Source organism: Ovis aries, chromosome 23 (assembly GCF_016772045.2).
Source record: "Ovis aries strain OAR_USU_Benz2616 breed Rambouillet chromosome 23, ARS-UI_Ramb_v3.0, whole genome shotgun sequence".
Taxonomy (NCBI): Eukaryota; Metazoa; Chordata; class Mammalia; order Artiodactyla; family Bovidae; genus Ovis; species Ovis aries.
Genome location: NC_056076.1, coordinates 61,012,770 through 61,024,309, shown reverse-complemented (window position 1 = coordinate 61,024,309; position 11,540 = coordinate 61,012,770). Strand labels below are relative to the sequence as shown.

The following is an 11,540-nucleotide window of genomic DNA, read 5'->3' as shown; positions in this document are numbered from 1 at the left end:
TCACATTAAAAATACATTATATTTATTCATCAGGTAACAAACATACTAGTGTTGCTATAGTTCAAAGCAAATGAGAATTCAAACATTTTTTTCTTTAAATCATCTCAGAAATGTTTTCATTTTATACAACATAATGCTTTTTAAATAAAAGTAAACTAAACGAGGTAACTTATAGAGATTATATTCCTAAATTAAAATATATTTAAGTGAATATACAGTTTCTCATTTCTCTTTTGCTTGGATGGAGGATATAGTGTTTCAAAATGAAAATAAATACACATAGCCAAAATCAAAACCAAAATAAGTATGCAAAAACATTTTATTTATAATAGATCAACATTTTTGACATGAAAGGAAGCCACTTTTAATTTCTCAGGAATGCCTAGAATCCAACAGTTTCCATAAATACTAGCTAACAATTATTTCACTGTAGGTTAAAGAAATAATTTCAGAATAAACTTTTTAAATGGCTCTGCCTATGGCAACTTATTTTTTATAAGCTTCAATGTGTGGTAAGCTAGCTTTGCCCATGAATGTAATCCAACTACATTCCAAGCGTATTAAAACCAGTTTATACAACAAACGTGACAATCACCCATATGTGCTCAAAAGAGAATTCTCTTTACCAAAATACGCATTTTTCAGAAAGGCCTCACATTAAACCCTTAAATCAACCGCCTCCCTCCCATGTCCAGGATCCCTCTTTTCTACTGCAAGTTGCCTTACTTGACAGACAACTGCCAGATTCCAGGGGAACTGTACACTGACTTAAGACTCTATGCGATATATGTCAAACACAAGAACAGTCACTGACTTTAAGGGACAAGCTGATGACTGAGACCAATAGTAAGGAAGCCGATGCCTTTTTTTGTCTAGAGGGAAAAAAGCAGCCCCAAACGTCCTGAACTTTTCTGTACCTCTCTGTACTACATAGGATGAAAAGATAATCTCTGAAATTAAAATTCATCAGAAAATTTATCACCTTAAATAGAATGTTTTATGCAAATAAGCATTAACTTTTAGATCCGAGCCATACTTTCTTCTGTATTTCCACTTGGGAAAAAAAAATGTCACAATTATTAGCTCTTCTTACTTAAATTTTGTTTGGTATTTAAATCTACTACACACCAGTTGGTAAAATTCACCTTCGTTACCACTCCCCACGCGACACGTGCTCTCCTCCCTCAGGTAAGCCCATTATATTCATATAAGTGACGGGGAGATTTAAATAGCACTTAAAGAATATCCATGAGAGCGAGGAAATGTTGAAAGTTACATTATTATCTACTGACTGCAGGATTTGTAATTCAGGCTCATTACCGCGTTATAAATACTGTGTGACTGGAATGCACACAACTCCTACAGACACACAAACTGAAGTCCAAAAGGCACAGAGTAATGCTGGTGGCTCTTTCTAGTCAGTTAAGAAACAATAAAAAGTCTGCATCATCCTTTCATAATTTAAATACTTAAGTAATCTCCATTTTTATTACTTTATAACAATGACTTCAAATTTACATTATTTTAAGTACCATTGTAATAGCTTAGTGTATCATACAAGTATTTGCTAATGTCCCATCCAAAAATTAAAAAAAAACTATTCACTATATATATATAATATATAAAAAAAATATTCTGAAAGACAAGAACATAGAGGGGGACTTGGTACAGACTATCAGCTCAGCTTTTTCATCACCACAGTTGGAACTCCAAAATTACAGATATACAGCAACAATCAAAAGCAGTGCAAGTGTCTTTGGAGGTTAAGATAAAATTATTATGCAAGAACGAAAAACAGAGAAATAAAAAAGGCAAGTACTTCAAGTACAAGGAACCAGTCTGCTTGAGGTCCATCTCAGTGTTCGCTGGGGCCTCCTTCCCGCTCTTACTTCTTCCTCTGAAACACGTTGGCCAGCATGGCGCCCGATGTTGTCAACTGGCCCATTTTGTTCAAGAATTTGGTCTTCGCATCTTCACTCACTAGGCTTGCAGCAATTGACATTGAGCTAGGAAAAAGATTTTGAAATTCGTGTAAAGCGATTAGAAAATGAAAATTATCTACTTTTTTTCCAAGTCTTTAGTAACAGAACATTAAGAAATACATTCTGAACTGGTATCACAAAAGGGAAACGAACACTTAGGGAGTAGAGCTTTTTAGTAGGTTAGTGGTTTTTGTGTTAATCATTTCTTGAAAGGAAGCAGTGTGGTGTAGTGATTAGGCGCAAGTCTGGAATGAGACTGAAGCTCAATTCTGTCATTCACGAGCTGTGTGACTTTGGGCAAGTTATTTAATCTCTGTTTCCTCATCTATTAAAAGGAACGTAATTCTAGTACCTACCTCATAGGACTATTCAAGCATTAAAAAGGCTTCCTTGGTGGCTCAGTGGGTACACAATCCGCCTGCAATGCAGGAGACCCGGGTTCCATCCCTGGGTCAGGGAGATCCCCTGGAGAAGGGAGGGGCAACCCACTGAAGTATTCCTGCCTGGAAACTTCCATGGACAGAAGAGCCTGGTAGGCTACAGTTCATGGGATTGCAAAGAGTTGGACATGACTGAGCGACAGACACTCGGTTCCCTGATGAGTATACAGTGCTCATTAGCAGAGCCAGGCATGTAATAGCAGGTCTAAGTGTTAGTTATGCTTCTTATTATTACCATTACTTCACCTAATGCTTACAGCAACCCTGGAAGATAGATATTATTTCTATTTTCACGAATGGGTAAACCAAGCCACACTGAGGTCTTCTACTGTGCGGGTAACAGTCCTGTGACTTATGCCTGTGTGCGGGGGGCGTGGGAAGAAGAAACATGTCATCAGTCGCCATCTGCACTAGTGCCAATCAGCAACGTCAAATCTTGTTTCTCTTTAGCCAACCTTCTGTGTAGGGAGTAAGCACAACCTAAATGACCACTAAAGACTGCTGACACATCATGCTGCTGAACAAAGTATCGACCAGGGACACTTTCCAGCGATTCAACAATCGTGCTGCGACAAGTAGTTTCAGGAGTCCAGCTTTCTGGATTTGCGACTTTGGCCAAGATACTTTAAATCACTGATTCAGTTTCCTCCTCTGTAAAATGCAGTTTGCAACTGTTACTGCAAAATATCTTGAGGTCTAAGTAAGAGAATATGTCTGGCCCTGTCAGAGCCGAGAGCGAGGCGAGCCAGGTACAGGAGCGCAGCAGGCGTCTGCTCCATCTGCGCGTGGAGGGATGCTGCCAGCGAGCACTGCTGGTTCAGTGTGGCCTTTAAAGGTGCGCGGCGAGCCACCAGCTCCGCGCTGGCCACGGCACCCACCGTGAGCACCTCTTCTTCCTGTTGCTCTTCCACCAGTGCCTCCACCTAAGGTGTCCCCGTGCCTCCGAGCACTCCTCTCTTGCTGGTTTCCCTCTTCCCACAAGTAATCCTCCACCAGGCTCAGTATCTGACTCTAGTTCTTCAGTTACAAAATACACTCATTCTCTTTGTTTCAAATAAATTTCCATAGGATGCCTACAAAATAGTTACCGAAACACAACGCTTTGCTGAGGGCCAGAATCATCAACTGTTGTATACTAGATAAAGCCAATGTCCCAAGCATTTTTCTCAGACCCTAACTTTAGAAATAACTCCCCAGAGCTCTAATACTTTGGCCACCTGATGCGAAGAACTGATTCACTGGAAAACACCATGATGTTGGTAAAGACTGAGGGCAGGAGAAGGGGGGGACAGAGGATGAGATGGTTGGATGGCATCACCAACTCAATGGACATAAGTGTGAGCAAACTCAGGGAGATGGTAAAGGATGGGCAAGCCTGGTGTGCTGCAGTCCATGGGGCTGCAGAGAGTCAGACACGATGCAGTGACTCAGCAGCAACCCCGCTGGTGTGTCTCTCCTTGCCGGTGCTCCTGTCATTTCCCCTCTTCCTAGCAGTGGATATGATGGCTCTCAAACTGTCATCAAATCTTGAGCCTTTACAACGTCTCTATTGTTTACTTTTATTTCTAATGTCAAGACTTTACAACTGGATTATTCCGATAATCTTGGATCTGGTTTCTTGCATTAGTCACTCACCACTTAAATAATCACTTCTTTATATCACACCCCTTCTCAGAATCTTCAGTGGCCACTTACTACCTCCAAGATAAAATATGCATGGGATTCAAGAAACAGCAATCTAACTCTTGTGTGGGTGTGTGTTTTAAACCAACCATCACTGATTAACTCCTTGACTCCCTTGAGTCATGTTTGCCTAGTCTAACTGTTTGAACTATTCTCAACTTAAATATCTCTTCTTTGGTGTCTAGCCAAGTTTTAAATTCCATGATGCCTTTCCTTAACACTGTAGGTTGATGGTACTGTTTTCTTTCTTTAGGAAACAGTGTTATGTCAGAAGATAAGTATTATTTTAGTCTGCATCTAGAAAAACAGGAGACATGGGTCAGATAATATCTGAGATACCATCAAGTCAATGACTCTAAGAGGAGTACAATATGCTAAAGGAGCCTGGAAACCAGGACATAGAAGGGAAAGCAGTGCCCAGTGTTTAGCTTGGAGGAGAGTTAGGAGGCTTACGATACCTTCCTATGAAGAATGAAACATATAATATACATCTGCACAGCTGTGTATATCTATAGAGACCTACTGAGGCGCAGCACAATTATCTGGGGAACTTCTTGATGTGGATACCTAGACCTGACCCCAGTGATTCTGATTTTTTCTTTCCAGGGTAGAAGACCCAGGTAGGTATTTTACAAAGCTTTCTAGTACAGAATCACCGCATTATAGCATTTTTTTTGTTTGTTTGTTTGTTTTTCTGAATATTTACATTTTTTATTACTTTGACAAAAGAGTCTGACTCTGATCCCTCTGCCAAAACTTTGGAGAGCAGATGTTACAGGAAGGGAGACTTTAACTCAGAATATGAAAGGAGTTTTTTTTTTTTTTAAAACAAGTGGTTAAAAATGAAATGGACTGCTCTGTAAAGTACTGTCTTCTTACTGCAGGCTTTCAAGGAAATCTCAGACCTTTCCATTGCAACTCATAGCCAATCACTTCCCATCACCTGTTGATTCTGCATCTATAGAACCTCTTGCTGCTGGTAAGTCACTTGTCGTGTCCGACTCTGTGTGACCCCACAGACGGCAGCCCACCAGGCTCCCTTGTCCCTGGGATTCTCCAGGCAAGAACATTGGAGTGGGTTGCTACTTCCTTCTCCAATGCATGAAAGTGAAAAGTGAAAGGGAAGTCGCTTAGTCGTGTTTGACTCTTCACGACCCCATGGACTGCAGCCTACCGGGCTCCTCCGTCCATGGAATTTTCTAGGCAAGAGTACTAGAGTGGGGTGCCATCGCCTTCTCTGATACTTCTGGCCTATTTTTTAAATTATTTATATCCTAGAATATTTCTCTCCCTCTCCACATTACTCTATCTTACAAATGGAAGACCACTGCTCCTTCTCTTTTAAATTCCTGTTTGATTTTTTGACACCACTCTGAATTGCCTCCTAATTCGCAGTGAAGCTTCTCTTGAAGTGAAGTATTAGTTGCTCAGTCATGTCTGACTCTTTGCGACCCTCTGGACTGTAGTCTGCCAGGCTCCTCTGTCCATGGTATTCTGCAGGCAAGAAGACGGGAGTGGACTGCCATGCCCACTTCCAGGCAAACGTCCTGACCCAGGGACTGAACCCGAGTCTCCTGCGCTGGCAGGCGGATTCTTTACTACTGAGCCACCTGGAAAGCCCAAGCTTCTCCTAGATGCTGCATTTTAAACACTGGTCTAATTTCATGTCTGAGCCCTCTTTCCAAGTGAGATCCGTCCACCTCCACCCCTCTAATTACCACCACTATTTTACTAGTTCCTAAATCTCAGTAACTGCTTACAGTGCTTTTCTAACTGTACTTCAAACTGTGAATAAACACTTCTCTTCAGAATAGCTCCCCTGGGTTGTACTGTGCCATCACCCAACCTGGGAACCCTTAGATTCTAGTTCTCTCTTAGTCTAACCTGTTGCCAAGTTAAACTGAACTCACATTTGAATATATCCTGAATCCACCTTATTTCTCATACTCACTGTTATATATAAACTGAGTAAGTGAATACGTGAGGATTCATTATGTCATGTTTATTTTTGTGTCTATTTGAAATTCTGTGGATTAAGAATTAAAAAAAATGATAATACAGGAGATGTGAATAACACAGGGAAACTATGATTATCAAAGTGAACTTTTCTTTTTAGATGGAAGGTCATATAACCAAAGGCGGCTCAGGACGGTACAGAGACTTCTTTCTTGTAATCTCCTGCATGCTAATTTATGAAATGTCATTTAGAAGGTATTTCACATATAATTTCTCTCAATTTTAGTCCCAAACCTTTTACATTTTAAACTAATAAGGCATCAAAAATGTTCATATTAAATGTATAAAAACGAACAGAATTATACGCTTTAATGTTAACTTTACGGATTTTGTGTTCAGAGTAGAAACCTATCAAAGTATTTCTATTTTATAACTTTCCATGGCTAAAATGATAGAAGAGCTTCCACCATTCCAGGAGACTAAGGCAACAGTTCTGAGCTGTGCTAAGGGGCAAAGGACTGCCCGTGTGTGTGTGCGTACTGGGGCTGGAACTGTGAAGGAGCGTCTGTATGGGCACCTGGCCTGACAAGATGAAACACTTATTCCTGGGAGTCACTTTTACAAAGGAAACACCTTTGAGTTTTTCATGCCTAAACAGATTCCACTTAAGATTAACTGTCCAAGGTTACTTTAGAAAGAGTACAACAGACTATTTATAAATTACTTCCTATCCTGAAATGACCAACTTTATTCTTCCACACCTATGTTCACATTTTAATTTCACTAAATCTCTGAGCTCTAGTTTGGTCAGAAGCACGTGACTAGAACACCCACACGCTGACAGCCCTTTATGCAGTGAATCCGTTAACTGCCCCAACTCTTGTCACAAATTTTTAGATATTTTCACCAGTGATTCCCAAACCCAACTACCTATCAGAATCTCTTTGGAAGCTTTTGTTTTCTGTTCAATATTTTATTGAAGTATAGCTTATAAAGGCATCCCTGATAGCTCAGTTGGTACAGAATCTGCCTGCAATGCAGGAGACCCTGGTTCGGTTGCTGGGTAGGGAAGATCCCCTGGAGAAAGGACGGGCTGCCCACGCCAGTGCTCTTGGGCTTCCCTTGCAGCTCAGCTGGTAAAGACTCTGCCTGCAATGCAGGAGACCTGACCTGGAAAAGGTCAGTTTTCATCCCAATCCCAAAGAAAGACAATGCCAAAGAAAGCTCAAACTACCGCACAACTGCACTCATCTCACACACTAGCAAAGTAATGCTCAAAATTCTCCAAGTCAGGCTTCAACAGTATGTGAACCATGAACTTCCAGATGGTCAAGCTGGATTTAGAAAAGGAAGAGGAACCAGCACATTGCCAACATTCATCAGATTACCGAAAAAACAAGAAAGTTCCAGAAAAACATCTATTTCTGCTTTATTGACTACACCAAAGCCTTTGACTGTGTGGATCACAACAAACTATGGAAAATTCTTCAAGAGATGGCAATACCAGACCACCTAACCTGCCTCTTGAGAAATCTGTATGCAGGTCAGGAAGCAACAGTTAGAACTGGATATGGAACAACAGACTGGCTCCAGATCAGGAAAGGAGTACATCAAGGCTGTATATTGTCACCCTGCTTATTTAACTTATACGCAGAGTACATCAAGAGAAACGCTGGGCTGGAAGAAACACAAGCGGGAATCAAGATTGCCGGGAGAAATATCAATAACCTCCGATATGCAGATGACACCACTCTCATGGCAGAAAAGTGAAGAACTAAACAGCCTCTTGATGAAAGTGAAAGAGGAGAGTGAAAAAGTTGGCTTAAAACTCAACATTCAGAAAAGTAAGATCATGGCATGTGGTCCCATGACTTCATGGCAAATAGATGGGGAAACAGTGGAAACAGTGTCAGACTTTATTTTCTTGGGCTCCAAAAATCATGGCAGATGGTGACTGCAGCCATGAAATTAAAAGACACTTGCTCCTTGGAAGAAAAGCTATGACCAACCTAGACAGCATATTCAAAAGCAGAGACATTACTTTGCCAACAAAGGTCTGTCTAGCCAAAGCTACAGTTTTTCCAGTAGTCATGTATGGATGTGAGAGTTGGACAATAAAGAAAGCTGAGTACCGAAGAATTGATGCTTTTGAACTGTGGTGTTGGAGAAGACGCTTGAGAGTCCCTTGGACTGCAAGGAGATCCAACCAGTCCATCCTAAAGATCAGTCCTGAATATTCATTGGAAGGACTGATGCTGAAGCTGGAACTCCAATACTTTGGCCACCTGATGTGAAGAACCAACTCATTGGAAAAGACCCTGATGCTGGTAAAGATTGAAGGCAGGAGGAGAAGGGGACGACAGAGGATGAGATGGTTGGATGGCATCACTGACTCGATGGACATGGGTTTGAGTGAACTCTGAGAGTTGGTGATGGACAGGGAGGCCTGGCGTGCTGCAGTCAGTGGGGTCGCAGAGTTGGACACGACTGAGTGACTGAACTGAACTGAACTGATAGATGATATACAATATTATGTAAGTTAAAGGTGCACAATGTAATGATTCACAATTTTTAAAGGCTATATTCCATTTATAGTTATTATAAAATATTGGCTATATTCCCTGTATTGTACAATATATCCTTGCAATTTATATATAATAGTTTGTTCCTCTTAATCTTCTACCCCTAAATTGCCCCTCCCCCTTTCCTCCACCCTTCTCAGTCGGTTCAGTCACTCAGTCGTGTCCGACTCTTTGCGATCCCATGAATCACAGCACGCCTGGCCTCCCTGTCCATCACCAACTCCTGGAGCCCACCCAGACTCATGTCCATCGAGTCAGTGATGCCATCCAGCCATCTCATCCTCTGTCATCCCCTTCTTCTCCTGCCCCCAATCCCTCCCAGCATCAGAGTCTTTTTCCAATGAGTCAACTCTTCGCATGAGGTGGCCACAGTACTGGAGTTTCAGCTTTAGCATCATTCCTTCCAAAGAAATCTCAAGGCTGATCTCTTTCAGAATAGACTGGTTGGATCTCCTTGCAGTCCAAGGGACTCTCAAGAGTCTTCTTCAACACCACAGTTCAAAACCATCAATTCTTCGGCGCTCAGTCTTCTTCACAGTCCAACTCTCACATCCATACATGACTACTGGAAAAATCATAGCCTCGACTAGACGGACCTTAGTCGGCAAAGTAATGTCTCTGCTTTTGAATATGCTATCTAGGTTGGTAGTAACTTTTCTTCCTAGGAGCAAGTGTCTTTTAATTTCATGGCTGCAGTCACCATCTGCAGTGATTTTGGAGCCCCCCAAAATAAAGTCTGACACTGTTTCCACTGTTTCCCCATCTATTTGCCATGAAGTGATGGGACCACATGCCATGATCTTACTTTTCTGAATGTTGAGCTTTAAGCCAACTTTTTTGCTCTCCTCTTTCACTTTCATCAAGAGGCTTTTAGTTCCTCTTCACTTTCTGCCATAAGGGTGGTGTCATCTGCACATCTGAGGTTATTGACATTTCTCCTGGCAATCTTGATTCCAGCTTGTGCTTCTTCCAGTCCAGCATTTCTCTTGATGTACTCAGCATATAAGGTAAGTAAGCAGAGTGACAATATACAGCCTTGACGTACTCCTTTTCCTATTTGGAACCAGTCTGTTATTCCATGTCCAGTTCTAACTGTTGCTTCCTGACCTGCATATAGGTTTCTCAAGAGGCAGGTCAGGTGGTCTGGTATTGCCATCTCTTTCAGAATTTTCCACAGTTTATTGTCATCCACACAAAGGCTTTGGCGTACTCAATAAAGCAGAAACAGATGTTTTTCTGGAACTCTCTTGCTTTTCCATGATCCAGCGGATGTTGGCAGTTTGATCTCTGGTTCCTCTGCCTTTTCTAAAACCAGCTTGAACATCTGGAAGTTCACAGTTCACGTATTGCTTAAGCCTGGCTTGGAGAATTTTGAGCATTACTCTACCAGCGTGTGAGATGAGGGCAATTGTGCGGCAGTTTGAGCATTCTTTGGCATTGTCTTTCTTTGGGATTGGAATGAAAACTGACCTTTTCCAGTCCTGTGGCCACTGCTGAGTGTTCCAAGTTTGCTGGCATATTGAGTGCAGCACTTTCACAGCATCATCTTTCACGACTTGCAGCAGCTCAGCTGGAGTCCCGTCCCCTCCCCTCCACCCTTCTGGTAACCACTAGTTTGTTTTCTGTATCCGAGTCTGTTTCTTTTTTGTTATATCCATAATCCTGTTGTATTTTTCAGATTCTACATAAATGATATGATGCAGTATTTGTCTTGCCCTGACTAATTTCATCAGTAGAATATGCTCTTCTTTATGGTGTAGTAGTATTGCATTCTGTGTGTGTATACATACAGACACTCACACATCTTTATCCATTCATCTGTTCATAGACACTTAGTCTGCCTTCCATATCTTGTCAATTGTAAATAATGCTTCTATGAACACTGGGGTGTGAGTCTCTTTGAATTGGTATTTGGCTGGAAGCTTTTAAATATACAGATCTCTAGGCCGACTCAGAAAGATGAGGGCACAAAGAATAAGGCAGAGATCTGAATTTTAAATTCCCTAGATGGTTTATGGATTAGTACTGTGAACTGCCCATTTAAAGGCTTTTCTTGCCTTCTAAATTAATTACCACAAAACAACACACTATAAAACACTTGACCCACTGACAAAAATTCCATGTAGAGAAGTTAAGGTTAACAGAAAGCCATAAAAAAGAATTAAGGTTTTACCCTTGAGGCTCTTGGACGGTCTTGTTCTCTACTTTTTGTTCACATTCTTTTATCATGGAAGTCAAAATAACCTGATTAAAAAAAAACTGACTTTAGTGAAATATAGGTAGCACAGTAAAACTAAAGTTTTTAGTTGAGCATTTAATATTGCCATAAGCTAATATGTTAATTAAAAGAGGAAACTTTTGGCAGTTACTTTGTTAAAGGCTTGCCTCTTGTTTGTTCTATTCTACAGATGGCCTTCATCTTCAATGCACAAATCCTGAACAAAATATCAGCAAGTTGAATCTACCTTCATCTATTAATAAAAGGAATTATGCATCATAACTAAGTGGGATTTTTACAGGGTTCAGAGGTTGCTTTAGGATATAAAAACCCATTAATATCAAATATTGTGAGAGAATAAAAAACCATAATTATGTAATCATCTCAACTGACTCAGAAAAATACATTTAACAATATCCAACCACCCCTCATGATAAAAATACTCAACTAACCAGCAATAAAAACAAACTCCCTCAGGTTGGTAAAGGGCAGCTATAAAATGTACAAAGCACAACAGGGAAAAAGCTAAAACGAGGGAAAGAAAGCAATTCCCAATCATGATTTTAACATGTCTTTCACAGCTGATAGAACGACTAGATCACAAAACGTTAATACAAATATAAGAGAACTGGCTCATAAAATTACCTACCTTTACCTCATGAAGCAAAAATCCATGGAT

The 11,540-nt window shown here is 40.8% G+C and overlaps 1 protein-coding gene across 11 annotated transcripts in view; it reads right to left on the bottom strand.

The window, feature by feature from the left end:
- The window catches only part of RELCH (RAB11 binding and LisH domain, coiled-coil and HEAT repeat containing), a 106,715-nt gene continuing 95,175 nt past the window's right edge, over positions 1-11,540 (bottom strand). For 7 of the 11 annotated variants that reach the window (XM_027960869.2, XM_027960870.2, XM_060405309.1 and 4 more), the window contains 2 exons: positions 10,817-10,887; positions 302-2,006 (listed from right to left, as the gene is read on the bottom strand). In XM_027960869.2, the coding sequence (XP_027816670.1) occupies positions 1,886-2,006; positions 10,817-10,887 (192 nt within the window). In that variant the 3' untranslated portion in view covers positions 302-1,885. Of the gene's footprint in view, positions 2,007-10,816; positions 10,888-11,540 lie in introns of all 11 variants that reach the window. The other 4 variants (XM_042239224.2, XM_042239223.2, XM_042239226.2 and 1 more) reach the window with 3 other exon arrangements.